The sequence below is a fragment of the Acipenser ruthenus genome, chromosome 26 (assembly GCF_902713425.1).
Source record: "Acipenser ruthenus chromosome 26, fAciRut3.2 maternal haplotype, whole genome shotgun sequence".
Lineage (NCBI taxonomy): Eukaryota > Metazoa > Chordata > Actinopteri > Acipenseriformes > Acipenseridae > Acipenser > Acipenser ruthenus.
In genome coordinates, this window is record NC_081214.1 from 4800225 (window position 1) to 4816032 (window position 15808).

The 15808-nt window shown below is 37.3% G+C and overlaps 1 protein-coding gene across 6 annotated transcripts in view; it reads right to left on the minus strand.

The window, feature by feature from the left end:
• The window catches only part of LOC117430316 (dynein beta chain, ciliary-like), a 97325-nt gene that overhangs the window by 48064 nt on the left and 33453 nt on the right, over positions 1-15808 (minus strand). For all 6 annotated transcript variants that reach the window (XM_059001342.1, XM_059001339.1, XM_059001341.1 and 3 more), the window contains exons 46-57: positions 15237-15363; positions 12704-12912; positions 12203-12275; positions 11079-11242; positions 9973-10144; positions 9436-9678; positions 7853-8098; positions 6168-6314; positions 5478-5662; positions 4770-5323; positions 3088-3260; positions 2157-2315 (exon numbers count right to left, since the gene is read on the minus strand). In XM_059001342.1, the coding sequence (XP_058857325.1) occupies positions 2157-2315; positions 3088-3260; positions 4770-5323; positions 5478-5662; positions 6168-6314; positions 7853-8098; positions 9436-9678; positions 9973-10144; positions 11079-11242; positions 12203-12275; positions 12704-12912; positions 15237-15363 (2452 nt within the window). The remainder of the gene's footprint in view (positions 1-2156; positions 2316-3087; positions 3261-4769; positions 5324-5477; positions 5663-6167; positions 6315-7852; positions 8099-9435; positions 9679-9972; positions 10145-11078; positions 11243-12202; positions 12276-12703; positions 12913-15236; positions 15364-15808) is intronic.

A 15808-nucleotide genomic window follows, 5' to 3' on the forward strand; every position in this document is an offset into this window, starting at 1 on the left:
TCATTTGATTATTCCACAAATATGTGAATGAACATAAATATGAAGAGAATAAAAAGATCACTCTTTAAATACAAACACTTCCAGAATGAATAGATCTGCGCATTGCATCGCCACCATAAATCTCATTAAGGTTATTATTTATCTGTATTATTATTCCCATCTGTACTTGCCAATTAATTAGCACTTTTGTGTCTGGTTTCTAGTTGGCATGTGTACCCTCTCTGCTTCACTTGACTTGCACAATCAAATCTGTTTAGTCCTCGGACTTCATAGCTTTCTCCAGGACTTCAACTATTATGCTGATCTCATTAATTAGCATGCCGATAAATCAACAGCACACGCAAGCAGCACATCTCTCTCTCCTAACCGGGACATCAAAGGAGACTTGTGCACGTCATTTGAACGTGTTTGTATATTCTTAATACAGAAAAGATAAAACAGCAATTATACATGAAGTGGAAGGTCTTCATATATTTATCCTTTTTTAGATAGATAGATAGATAGATAGATAGATAGGATAGATAGATAGATAGATAGATAGATAGATTGATTGATTTAATAAAAACTATACCAATAACATCTGTATATCAAATGTATTCTATTTACAGTTGTGTAAACATTTTTGAACGTCATTTTTAGATTGCTTTCTTTTTGACACATTAATTTATAGATTGTGTTATATGGACAAATACTAAAATGGTACTTTTTCTAATGCATTTCAAGCAGTGGTCTTCAAATACTTGAATATTCATCCAAGCACTACTAATACAGTGTACTAATACTGTACATTGCAGAGGGTTTTATAGATTTTACACGTTACATTTTTTGTTGTTGCTTAGCTGACATATACATGTGCACTGCTTTTCTAAAAATGAAATATATTGTTTTTAGCAATCGATAGCATTGTACCACAATAATGATCCTTCAGTTAATACTGTATGATTGCAGACATTAGACTGACTTAACAGTCAACTTCAACCAAGTTTCCAGAGCTCTGTTGCATTAGTCCCTTTAATGGGTTCATATCTATCAAATTACTACTTGAGCTAATAGTCTTTGTACTCAGCTCCACCTAGAAGCATGCAAACAGGGTATAACAGCTGAAAACATTCACAAAACAGACAATTAGTTTATAAGAATGACAGTATCAAATTAAGATTTTAAAGTAATGGGCAAATATTCTATTTAGGATGTCTGGTTTAACAAGTAGCTTAGCTAGGCCTTCCAAACAGATTTTAATCATGAAAATGAACATTGATGTCAGTTTTATTAGCACATGTCCTTTAGGGAATGCACAGGTGGCTGATAAAGTACTTGGCAGCCTCACCCTGTCTTTCAATCCATCTGGCCATCTCTCTATTCCCCTGTTCTCAGCAGTGTTTTCAGCAGTCAGTATAACATAAACTACAATAAAAGTGAGATTATACACTTGGTGCTGTGATCTAAACATTGCAAACACTAATTTGTAACTATGTACATACAGTAATAACTCTTAATTAGGGTATTATGTGAGCTATAGTCAGCTTTGTGTTACACATTATGATAAATTAAAAAAAATGGTTCTGATAAATGTTTTGCATCACCCTATAGAATTAACTAATTGTGCTTCATAAAGTCGAATGAAACCTGCTGAATAGTGTTAGGTTAATTTATTGAATTACCTACCACTTTGTAGTTTTCCATATACATAACGAAAAACTGACAAATTGAAAAATGTGACATTTCAAAATCTAACATAAAATACTGTACTGCCATTAAGGCTTCTGGTAGACTTTTGCGATAGCATTTTGTAATTTCTTTGATTACAGATGTTAAATAAAATATCTGAATTATGTTCATATCATTGTTTTTTTTTTCATTTCATTTAGCCATAGCTGTAGTTATGGATGATATTTTTTGCTAAGCAGTACTGAGAGACCTGAAAGGAAATAGATCCTGGATCCTTAGTCTGGTCATGATTATTTTTTTATTTAAATGAGGTATTAATCCTAAAATTCTGGGTAATGCAAAACTTTTGGCCATAGCTGTAGCCTATTAACTGGGACATCTGAATAAAGAGGAGGCAAAAGACAAGGTTCACTATTATTTGCAGTGTTGCCCATTACTGTGAACTAGACATTTAATATTATTATCACTTAGTGCACTTTGATGCTAACCTTAGACACCATTATTCTGTGATAGGAGACAGCTCCCTGCAGCCACTTCAGCAGGCACCCAGTAGCTGTGTTTCCACCAGCTCTGCTCTCCATGTTCTCAGTAGTAAAGGAAGGCTTCTGCAGGTAGGCTTCCAATAGTGCTAGAGTGTTTTCTGGGAGCTAAAAAAACAATGAACTTACTTACTCAATTAAAACAGATCTGTAAAGAAATCTTGAATATTTAAGGAGATAACTGAACGGTGCATCAATGGTACAAGAGATTTTTCAGAGGGGATAAAATCTGAGATTCCAATGAAAGTAAATGGCACAGAAATTCCACTTGACAAAGTGGTATAAATCAATTCCCTGTTAAGTAGTTTAAAAAAGTGCAAAGTTGAACTTCTGCCAAACCATAATTGAGCTGAGTAAAACTGAACCCCGGCCTTCTCTCCTTTTTTTTTGGGAGAAGTTGGTAGTTACGCAGTCGGCATGTTATTACACAGCTATGCATGTTCCATAAGCTAAAGCGCTATCCAATATGATATATTTGTAATACTCTTTGAATTTATTGTTCCACCATGCACATCAGACAAGAGTTCTTTAAAAAATAAACTGAATCCCAGGAATGTTTCTGCACTGCCGTTTTAAATGTATGTGTGCGCCTAATGAAGTGTTCCTGACACACATGGTTAATGGAATTTCTGCTGGGCTGAATTACCAGCCAACACAAACACAAAAATAGCCAAGAAAATCAACCAAACCGGCCTGCTTAATATGACTGAAGTCAGTCTTCTGTTTCTAAAATTTGGCACATTTAGTACAGTCCTTGAAGTAATAGCCGCTAAACGAAACACATTCTTCTGTATACACAGTGTCCCCTTGCGGTAATAAAACATGATATATTCTTAAAATGATACATAAAGAATGTAGCCACAGATTGTATAAAACGTACTTGTATTTCATTAAAAGTACTGAGCTCTTCCAGGAATCTTTCCAGGTTTGCCAGCTGTCTCTTAGCTCCCTTTGACCAGGTCAAGTCAGCAGAGGGGGATTTCAGGACTGTGATTATTGAGGCCATCAGGACTTCTGTATCAACATCTGGCTTCTGCATGGCACGCAGCTCTCCTGCAGTCATTGAGAAGTACAAGAAACTGTGTGTTGTTGATGAATTTACTATTGGTCACTGCTACAGGTGTAGTGGAAATTAAAACATCATTAATCCATCTATAATCTAAACGCTTATTCATAAGATCTAGTCAAGTAGATACAGAAGGTGCTAGACAAAATGTTTGTGAATTTGAATTTGGTTTCTCTAGCCTGGTGGAAGATTGTTGTTTAGCTCCACTGTTCTAATGAATTTTAACATTGAAACAGCTCTGAACACTAGGAGCAGTCCTTTACTCCGTGCTGGTTCCCAAATGCATGTAAGTCAATTCAACGGAATCCACCTGCCCAGCAGTTTCAGTAAAGCAGGATGGCACAACAAGAAAGGTATATGGACGTATCTAAACGGTGTGGACCAACATGGTGGAAAGGACCAGATACAACAAAACCTTGATTATCTAATTATTTATCAACCACTTGATTTACCAACATTTCCATCCTCTCGAATTGAGAGAAATGCAAATGGGAGGCTGTGGCAATGCGCCCCGCCCCTGTGTGCATTTGTGTGTTATGTGTTGTATGTTGCGTGCGTGTGTTAATGTTGGTGTATAGAGATTGGTACACGGGATATAAACGGGTCTGTGTTTCACGTGTATTTAAAAAGTGTAGATTTGTATTTAGGCACGAGGAGAGCACAAATCACTTCACGTGTCACAAAGACGGCCGGAGTGGGTGGCGTCAGACCAGAAGCAGGAAGTAAACAGACAGACACTTGGAGTTTGGTGGAGCTGAGCGAATGGTTTCGCTCAGGATTTAATAAAACAGCACAGAAAATAAAAGGTTTGAACACAAAACAAAACACGGCACTTTAAGCCAAAATAAATAGACAGACAAAACGAACTAACACTTAACAAACGGTGCACGGAGACAAACAAACACGGTGAGTACAAACACTTATATTTACGATCTTATTTTACTTTACGTTTCTCCTTCTCTCTCTCACCCGTTTTCCACTCTCGAACACCCATCCCCGACTGCATGCTACGTGTCTCTATATATACTGTTGTGCTGGGATTCAATTACTAATTAATTATTCACTTGAATCCCAGCATGTGAATTAATTCTGTGCAACCCCGTGCTCACATATTACATTTAACCAGCACGTGAAGTGATTTGTGCTCTCCTCGTGCCTAAAAAAATCTACACTTTTTAAATACACGTGAAACACAGACCCGTTTATATCCCGTGTACCAATCTCTATACACCAACATTAACACACGCACGCAACATACAACACATAACACACAAATGCACACAGGGGCGGGGCGCATTGCCACAGAGGCTCTGTACCATAATAACACACAGCATGCAAATTACCTGTACCGAAATTATTGAAAGACAGAGAGAGAGGTCTACAAGTATGAATGCATGCTTGTGTTGTTATTTAAAGAGCTTCCAGCTGGGCTCTTATTGAAGTGTTCTGACGGATTGTTTTGCTAAACTGGAATTCAATAAGAGACTATAACTCACCCAAGGCGTCAGTATCAATCTCTCCTACAAGCTTCTTAATGTTCAAGACAATGGCCGAACACTTGTACACCGCTCTATCGTGAGCCAGCTGATACTCTGGCAGAAGCTTCTGAAGTTTCCTGATCTTCTTCATCTGCTGATGGAGCGCATGAACCTGTTGCTCGGCCACCGCCTTGTCTTGTCCGATCTGAATGAGGATCTGCATCGCCCCTTGTTTACGCTCTTCAAGAACCACCGTTTCATGTTGAAAGTCTTTCTTCAGCTTGGCAGAGGCCATCAAGATGTCCTCGATGTGCCCGAGCGTCTTTTCTATTTCCTTGTGCTCTGCCATTAACTCAGCATGCTTCTTCTTAAGCTGGGTCACAAAGTTACGCACAAACGTCTCATAGGTGCCGTTGGTCAAGTGGCCAAACCGGCCTGTTCCTTTGCGGTTGCCGTCATGTTTGCAAACGACAAGGTGCATGGAAGCCAAAAGGTGAGACACATTCTCTTTCTCTTTTCCACTTAACTCAAGATCTCTTATATGGTAGGAGGCCTGGGCAACCAAATTGGATCTAGGTTGAAGAAAACAGAGAGGGTTTTATTAATAACAACAATCAATGCTGTGACACTGCATAAAGACACTCCATTAAGCTTTCTTTTGCAAAATGAATGACTCTGTTTATCATATGGCTGTGTTCTCAGTAATGTGTGGCAAGTGAATCCTACCTGGACCAGTGAGGAACAAAATAGATATTGATGGTATTAGTAAATGCTGGAAATTCTTGACAGCACTGAAGGAAATTGCTCCCAGTAGACGGACAGATGAAAATACAGCGAAGGTTCTGAGTCACTCTTCTTAAGAAATAATCCCAAGCAGCCTCTTTAGTGAAGGTTATGCCTTCATTAGTTATCTTACAAGGGCAAAAAAAAGATGAGGTTACACTACTGCTTAAATATCTTATACATGGATGTACAAAACTGATACAAAACTATAATTCCATAACAGGACATTTTAAACAGAGAATCTCATTGAAATGTTCTGATTCGTATTTCAAGAAATATATGGTGGATAGATTGTTTACTGGTTTATGCAGACCCTGTTTAATTAATGCAGTCTAACACTGCTGAACTACAAAGCAGTATGTAATTTGTCAGTTTTTGGAAGTATATGGAAAACTACAAAGCGTTATGTAATTCAATATGTTAATGTAAGATTATTCAGCAGGTTTTATTCGACTTTATGAAGCAAAATTTGTTAATTCTATAGGGTGATGCAAAACTTTTGGGTTCAGCTGTACAACATTTAAGACATCTATTTAATTCATTTCTGGTTAGGTTATGAAACAGTGAGGTAAATAAAATAACGAAGATAGCATTCTGTAAAGAAAAGATGAAGATTGGTCTGTGATAGCCTACCTCGCTGCGAAGTTCATTAACAATGCTGGTCTGCTGCTCTGAAGTAAACAGTGGAGTTATTGATCCCAAAACAACTAGGTCTGAGATGTAAAGCAGAGAGAACATCTCCATGTGCTCCTCGCTCAGCACCAACAGGACCCTTTGCCCCTGCAGGGATGACAATAAACCAGTGTGCCAACCAATGCCGTAAATCTATTTTCTAACCCCTTTATTAACACCAATACTGGTACCTCTATTGGTCTGAGACCTAAGAAAAAAAGCATTTTCTTCAGGTGTATTCAGGATATGTAAATATGTGATTAGGTACCAGGGAGAAGAAACAGCTTTGCATACTCCAAATGCAAGTATGAAATACAAACATTGAACCAAAACACAATCTTCAACACAAGATAAGGGGGACCAAAGATAATATTGCTAATTCTAATCAATTTTAAAACCCTTCTCGGGGTTCCTTTAATTTAAAAAGCTGATGCAGTTCTGATAAACTATACACCATTTATTCGGATTATGGTTTGGTGGTACATAATGTTCAAAAAGAAGAATATATTTTGTTTCATTTTTGTCTTTTCCTTCAGTTCAATGTGGAATACTGTAACAGAGCATTTACTGACAAGCACTGCCACCTGCTGGCTAAAAGCACCTTTCGAAAGTTTTAATGATCAGAAGTACTTCACCATATCTGGAGGTATAAATCATAAACACATTCAATCTATGTCTTAAACCTTGCAGCTAATTTTTTTCGTTCAACCTACCAGATATTTGTTTTACTTTACACTCTGATTTTGATATATTTGACAAATCTGCTCTGTATAATATAGGTGCAAAAGCTTTTAAAATAATGCAGACAACAATAGGTTCCCTTCAGAAAGGTTGGGAAATAACAATGACTGACAGAAAATCTTGACAGTCTTTAGATATGCCACTGCATTAGGTGATTAACTATCTCATTAAAATTAAGGACCTTGGTGTGCAATTAGTTGTAACATTGACCTTCACAACTGAAATCCATCCTTACACTTTTACATTAAATTTCACTAATGACAGAAATATCTTCCTAAGTCAAATGGTCTTGTACAACTGTGATTATCGAATACTGGAATATGTGTCGAGTGATTGGACATTTTTAAAGACAGTAGCTATATTATCATACCACAGCAAAAAAGCTAGACTCTCACACAAAAGTACACCCATGGGTTTGGAGGAATTTCCTATTCCATTATTCAGTATTATACTTTACTTTAAATGCTTCTATCAACAAGAAAATACCTTTGGCAATATTCAGTAACAATATTTACGTGGGCTGTGATCACTTAGCCATGGATGTTTTTTTGAGATACATTAACTCATGTTTCAATGACCCCAAAACTCTTACAAAACAGTCGAGAAAAGTACAATTAATAACATTCCTTAATGAAGCATGTACTGCAGTTATTACCAAACTCATTTTAGAAACAAGACCTCATACTGTCATCCCTTTCTCTGGTGAACGTAGACGAGAAGAACGTGCGTTCATTTAAACCTCTTGATTTGACATGTGAAAATCCAAGCAGCCATGTCATAGTTAATGGGTATTTAATGAATATCTCAGGCACAGTAATAAGAGTGAAATCACTGTGTTTGGCTTGCACATATTATTATTATGTGGTTCAGCATTTCCCACTGCATCATAAACCTGTGTAGTTTACCTGGACACCAGCCTGAACATAGCTGTCAACCAGCTGGGACTTCAATGAATTGGTCATCTGAGGGCTATCCTTGTCAGCTTTGGCAGCAGAGCTGACATGGACCACAGTGAAGCTGCACAGATGGGCAGCCAGCCTTGCCAGTGGAACACACATTCCAGCACAACCTTCTCCACACAGCATGGTATGGGCAACTTCATGTGGGCTCAACAGGTTACGAGTCAACCGGCACACTAACTCAATTGTGCTCTGATGAGAGAATAACACACACGATTATTGACAGTAGCTAACTCTGACGAGCACAGGCTGCGATTTCATTTAGAGGTAGGCACAGGTAGCTGACAGCCTAGTATTAACACAATCGACACTTGAGATTTTTTATACGCTGTACTGCTTTTGCAGGCCCCTTAGTGTTAGAAACTATGCCAGGGAAGAGAATTCCACAACTACACTAGGGATATTTAATTCCACGTAATTTCTTAAATGTTAAAACTTCAAGATTAAACACATGTAATTTTTCTTTTTTGGCAATACCATACCATGCTAATTACATTCATATAGACATCCACACCAAGATGTTATAAACTACAGTTTTGTTACAGGGATGGATATAAGACTCCTATTGCATAGCAGGTTTTAATATGTGCTTGATTAGGCTCCAGTGTAGTGGTAACAAGCTAACATGTGTCTTATTAAACTCATAGTAAAGGCAGGCATGGATCAAACTACTATGTAACAGGAGTTTTATTTCTATCCCTATGTTAATACAAAAGCATGACTGAAAAGATACTAGGAATAGAATTCTACAGATGTGATGCAAAACAGCTAAATGTCTTGACGCAGCAATTCCTTAACTGAAATCCTGGGAGTAAGAAATGAGGAAAAGGTATGGACCATGTTCCAAATAAAATCAGACAAGCATCTGTGTCAATTAACCCCACTTTGCACCACGTTCAGCATACTAGCGTTTATCATAAGATGTGCTCGAATTGTTTTCAACATCATATTGTAGGTCAGTTTCTATACATTATTAATTCATGCTTTTTCCTCCCAGTACAATTGATACATACAAATGATTTGCAAATGATCTAGTTGGGGGATTTGTCTAATTGCAGTTATAAAATAATAATGCATGAAATGGATACAGCACTTTGTTTTAAAATCACATCTCTGAAATGGCTGAGATAAAAGCTTGTAATAAAGCAAGGTAAATGGTCCTCAACAACTCATGCCTATTAATAACCGAGTAATGTTTGCCATTTCTTGCTTGAGAGGGCTCCATAATGTGCCTGATTAAAAAACGTATGATTAAAAAAAATGCTAATTAACAACGCTTGAGATATTTCTGTCAGTATTATCTTATTCTTTTGATGTGCAATATTTACAAGCAAAGCCTATCTAAACCTTGCACTTAATTAAAAGAATTAAACACATCAGGTGTTTAATTTGGGGGATTTTAAGTACAGTTAAGATGTTTATTTTTATTTTACAACATTAAATGGTGTTTGTTTGTTTTTTGCAATTTACACTTTGGTGTAAATAGCTTTGAAAATGTCTTACCAATTACATTCAAAGAAAATACTCACCTTATAAAAGGAGATGGCCATCCTTGGATTCGCCTTGTTGTGCTCTCTCACAGATTCCTCAAGCAACTCCCGAACAAGGTCTTCATCAAAGGTGTGCTGGTACCCATCATAAAGCCTCTCCTGTTTGGATGGCTGGTTTAGAGATCTCACTTGCCATTGTGTTGGGGCAGCGCTGATCAGCCCCCCTTCCAGCTCAATGACATTACTCAACAGTGGCTGCTGAGGGTTAATGATTAATCTGACCTGTCATGAACAGAGACACAAACACAGCGGTGGATGTACCAGTGGGTGAGACATGGACTTCCCATTGGGACACCTGTGAGTGATCGGGGCAATCATACCAGGTGCCAATTTCAGCAAGCGGCAGAATCCGGTAAATAACTGAAAATTGGTATCATTAAACAAATATACTGACGATCATTACTGAGAGCAGTAACTAAGCAACTAACATTGATGAAATCTATAGGTTAACCAGAGACCTCGACTGAAATGGCAACCGCCATTTTGACACTTCTATTGTGCAGACCCAGTTCTTACCTGCTCCTCATCAGTGAATGCTTTCTTCACCGCTGCAACGTACTCTTGTGTGTATCTTTCGTAGTCCACGTAGCTGACCATTCTGTGTCCATAGACCCAGTCACACTCGTGTCTCCATAAATACAGGAGGGCTTCAGGGGATGTTTCAGGGCTCAGGGACAGACAGAGGTTTCTGAATAACATGGAAACACCACCGACAACAGGAAATTGTGTTTACTTATCTTTAGTTTCACCAATAGATCACTAGTGATGAATACAAGGGGCTGGTTTTCATTTTAAAGAATCCCAAATGATATTTTTTTTTTATAAAAGCAAAAAACAGAGCTTGAAATAAAATACAATAAAATAATTTTCACGTATGACCGGTTTTGATATGTACATGCTCCATATTAAATAATCTTCAAATGGCAATACAGTGACACTACAATGATAAGGCAATGATTCTGTACTAAGAGTTAGTACAGTGGTATGAATTGTTTGTTGAATGGTGCTGTACCAATGGAATCACATTAGTGGTACCGTGGTGCAAACCATTGTGTTGTCATTGCTGGTAATGCTGGGATTTGCTAATGGATCTGATTATGTGTTTATATAGTAAATGAAGTATTCGCTCCCAAGGTCAGAGAATTGAGAAAGTTGTCGCTTTTAAAAACTCTACTATTATTAAGTCATCTAATACATCAGGTTTATTTAGAACTGTATACTACGTCAACTCAAACAAGGTAAAGCCATTTTCACAAGCTGAGCATTTCATAGCACTTTATTACAACATGCTGATATTGTTAAGATTAATAGGCAATTTTCTGAATATATTTCGTTGAACCGTACTCTCACATGGTGAACCGATCTTGAAAATTTATGGATCACATAAAATAAACTGTAAAACGTTTTGGCAGAGCAATCTATAAATCCCTGTTTGGAAATGAATGCTTCTCGTCTGCAGCTTTCAGTATTTATGGTATATAAAAAATGATTGTTAATGGAACGCCAAGTCCTTCTTGCATGTACTCTCACAATTAGACCACAGTTATATAAACATTATTTTCTTCTGTAGAGCCTGTTCCAGTACAGGCTATGAAAGCGCACCATTTCATTGATTCGTTCACCTGAATGTCTTAGCCAGGTCCCTGAGTGTGAATATGTAGTGACACCTCTGGGAGGTTCTGAGGAACATGGTTCTGAGACGTTCCTGTGTTTCTATGGTAACCGTGGTGACAGCTGAAAGCAGGTCTCGGTGGTTATAATTACTTGTGGAGCGCAAACTACCAGTCTAAAAAAAAAAATACAAATAATACAAAAATAAAATATCTTGGCACAATCCTTTCATTACATGCAAGTACCTAAAAGACTAATACAATGATGGTTAACAAACTGATTTATACAGAGGGTCCACCTATATATATATATATATATAATGTATAATGTAAAATTTACAACTCCCTATATTGTCATTGTCTAAATAAGACGGGATATACAATACAGCAGGTGGAGAGAATTTACTAAAAGCCCATCGGATTACAATCTACACCTCTGCTTTGACTTAGGAGGTACTGCCATATTGCCAGTATCATATTTGCGTAAATACAAAAGAATGGAAAATACTGTTCAACGTGTGCAGTAGCTCTAAGTTGCCATTTCAAATGCATAAGAGTAGTCATTTTTTTTCCCAATCACAGTGTTTCACCCATTGAAGTCTTTCAGTGTGTGGGATTATTAAAATCGGCAGCATGACCTTGCCGAGTCCTTGTCTGCTGTCACTCTCAGGGATTCATGGGATAGCTCCTTCATGCGTATGGGGGCTCAGTGGAGTATTCTGCACTTTTAATTAGTTGAAATGACAGAAGAGGGCTGTCGGGAGGGTTTTCTCCAAGCCGAGATCTTCAGTCCCCTGACAGTCAGTAATAGGCCTCACTCATCACCGGGTGTAGCCATTTTAAACCCCTGCATTTTCGGACAGTCCCTTAATTAAAAAATAAAGAGCCCTCAAGGGTAAAAAAAAAAAAAGGGGGGGATGCGATTGAATTATTTTCTGAGGATTCGTCAGAGTAAAACACGTTGAAGCCTCAGATGTTTCTAAGATTCAGTGAAATGTCATAATCCCCATATCGAGAAGTGTAGAAGACTGTGATACGTCTGCCTGTGATAACAGGGTTATACAAGCAGTCAGATAGTGAAGCACTAAGAATTCTAGAAGTCAGTATTGTTTCACAAGATGCCTGTGTTCCACTACCTGGTGTGCTGGAGGAGACTGCAGGAAGTGGGCATTCAGTAAAGCACTAAAGATTCCATATTGGTTGACAGAACTGCAAGGGAAAAAGCACAATTAGAAGCAAATGATAAAAAATAATTCTGACTAGAAACACGGCTTATTGAAGTTGGAGGAACGTGCTGGCTGTAAGGGGAGAGCTAATAATTCTGAGCTACTGTGAAGCTTCAGAAAACTGAACAGAACAATTTCTGGAGTTAAAGTGCCATTATAAATCCACCCACCAAATCACAAGATATATACGGTAATACTAAAAAGAAAAATGTAGACAAACTTTTTTTTTTTTTTTAATCAATGTACTTTAAAAGTTAAAATGTTAAAGACTTCATTTGTCTGAACATGTTAAGAAATATCTTTTAAGTTCCGCCATTATAAATCACCTCACAAATGATTAGCTGAACACTCCAGATCTCATTTAGAACACAGTGTCCTGGGAGCACACAGATGGTGGGGAGATGGGGCTACCTGGGGTAAGGACAGTGAAAGATGCTGTAGTGTCTCAGTAGACGTTGGCTTGGCTTCGGGACTCTGGCAGAGGAGTTCACATTGGCAGTGGCCAGGAAGGTAACGTTCTTTATTTTCTTCCACTCAAAGGAAAGTGGGTCAAAACCACCCCCACAGTCAAGCAGCTGCCTCATCAACTCACACGCTGGCTGGCTGCCATGATGATCAACCTGCCAAGGAGAAAGCAATCCTGAAAACAGAATTTCATTGAGCCCGTCTACTTCATCAACCAAAATCATAGCAGCTCTGTGTCCCACACTCAATACAATAGAATTCCTTGGTGTCTGTTTACTACATTGTTCATGCCGCTCAGCCTGAAAACAGACCTTGATGAAAGACCAGTTTGTTTTTCTTATCCAACGGTGGTTTCAACCTGTTTGCCACTATGTTGTTCTTTGAGCCAAATAAGAATGCTCCCACTACCGCTTGCAGCACTTGGAGGTTATCAATAACATCAATTGAAAGAATAACCCTAAATATATTTTTAATGAGATAAACTACATTCTGTAATATTTAAAAAATATTTTGAGAACCATATGGGGTTGGCTGTTTTGAAACCTGGTTGAAATCCCACCCACAGAGCAATGTAATTTAAATCCAAGACTGCTTGGGAACCTTAGTACAGGACTAATGTGGCAAAATCATTTCTCAGGGAATAGCAGTCCAAATTAGAAAATTGCTGATACACAAGAATTCCAGTCACTTAAACAGGGCAATGACAATGCTGCTTTAGTAATCAATGTCAAAACTGTAACTCTAATCAAAAGTATTCTCAAAATGTTAATCAGACTATTTTCTTGCAGATCTCTACAGTATCTCAAGATTTGAATATAAATTGTTTTCTGACCAGCCTGAGTCAAGAAATTAATGATGTGAACATGAGCATTTAAAAAGACAGGACTAGGCTAATCTGTAGACAATAATTTGCAAAAGGCAATATTTTCAATTATGCTTACCCAGATGTATTAATGTGTAGGTGAAATACAAGACTAGTCAATGGGCTGTATTTGTAAAGCACTTGTAAAAGCATTAGAATGCATCTCCATGACTTTTTTTATTCCAAATCTAATCTTTGTCAAAACAGATAAATATAATACCAACTATTTTTCACAGTATACATTTTCACAAAATGTATCCTTATGATATGTTCTGTCCTACATAATTAACATTGATACTACATTCTTTACTGGGCCAGGAATTGAAACTTCTTCCTGTATTAAAAGTTTTTTTCATTTTTTTTCATAATCTATGTCTAAGACTGTCTGACAACAAAAAACACTTACTGTAGTTCAAACTCAGATGACCTGTATATTTTTATACTATAAAATAACATATGATGGACCATGGTTAACAACATAATTCTATCTAAAGAAATAAAAAGGAAAAAAAAAAAAGGCACTTCACTTTGATTCTGTTTCTCCACCAGAGATGCCCCCTGAATTGACAGTGGTATAATTCCTGACCTGTCGTCTTGTATTCTCCCTATATAGGGCACTACATGCTGTGGGGGTTCAAACCCATTATACAAGTCCATTTTATTACATTCTCCTGTCGTACATGCACAAGCCTCTGCTCTCTAGTTTATGAGCTCTCTCTGACCCTTTACATTAATTCCAGGTTTCTTACATTTCTAATTAGCATACCCCAGTGGACATGGCATATTACAATCCCATACTAATAAAGGACAGCCTCTGTGTGATATTTCTGTTGATATTAAAGCAATAAAAAAGAAACATTTATTGCTGTTGGATCTGCCAGCTTATGTTTAAATGATGTACCGATTCAAGTAATACAGACCTAATTAAAATAACCAGAGGAATGTATTTAACCTTTATCATTATTAAATGGAAATGTTGACTTTTTATACTGCCGTTATGTTAGAACACAAAAAGAAACATTCCAATAAAACTGATTCAAAGTCATAACCTTCGCATCATTTCTCCTGTGACCCTTTCTAGTTCTGTTTTAAGCATTTATGAAATGGCTTCATATTAATAAGGTTTTGCATAACTTAAGACCCACCTCTGGTTCATGCTGAACACCAGTGTAGCAGCACTGGGAAATCTCAGTCTTATAATATGCCTCTTTAGCTATAGTATTACACTACCTAATGTAAAATACAGCATTGTATTAGAGCAGTCATTTTTCCTATACAATAGTACAAACAAAAGGGGATCAATATAGTATAAAACAGATTGATTTGAAGTTTTACTGCATACAATATTTGGATCATTTCAAGATAAACAGTCAATTGACCACATGTATTTTTTTTATATATAAAACTGCATAAATATATGATTTATTATATAACATTGATCTTTAAACAGTGGTGGTGCTAACGTCTATTATTTAAAGCAACAACCTCTCTTTGACATTGTTACAAAACTTAAAAATGAAGAATGCAAGCCTGCAGTATATTTAACCACACTTTATATTAATCCTGCTTCACCACTAAAGGACTCGGTATGTGATCAAATGACTGAAGCCAGTTTACCTGAGCTAAATGCAGGTCATCAACCAGGCACAGCAGCTTCCTATTCTTCAGTGGGGCATACACAGCCCCATGGTGCCATTCCACTTTATTCAGTAGGCTCTGCCACAGCTTCTGAGGAGTAGTGGACCTGCAGAATATGTGTATTTAAAGGAACAGTGTTGAAAATAAAGTGGTAATCCTAATTGTTATTAAGGGAATTTAGATCCCATTTTTACTCAACATTAGCTTTTCCGAGTCCAATGGCCAAACATATCACATATCAGGTAACCCACCCCCCCCCCCCCCCCCCAAACAAGGCTGAAAGTATTTTGAATTGAGCTTCTTTCCAAGGTAAAGCATTATGACATGCCGCAGATTATATAGGCCAAAATTGCTGTTTATATTTCCATTGCAAAAATCATATTTAATGCATACACGCTGGTTTTTCATCAAAAATTCAACAGAAGACACATTTTAATATTCAGGTTTCTTTAACACATCGCAATGAACAGCTCCAGAGATTCCAGCACGAGTGTGAGTGTTTGATGGGGTTTTAATAGACAATATTCTAAAATAAACACACTGCTTGCTGG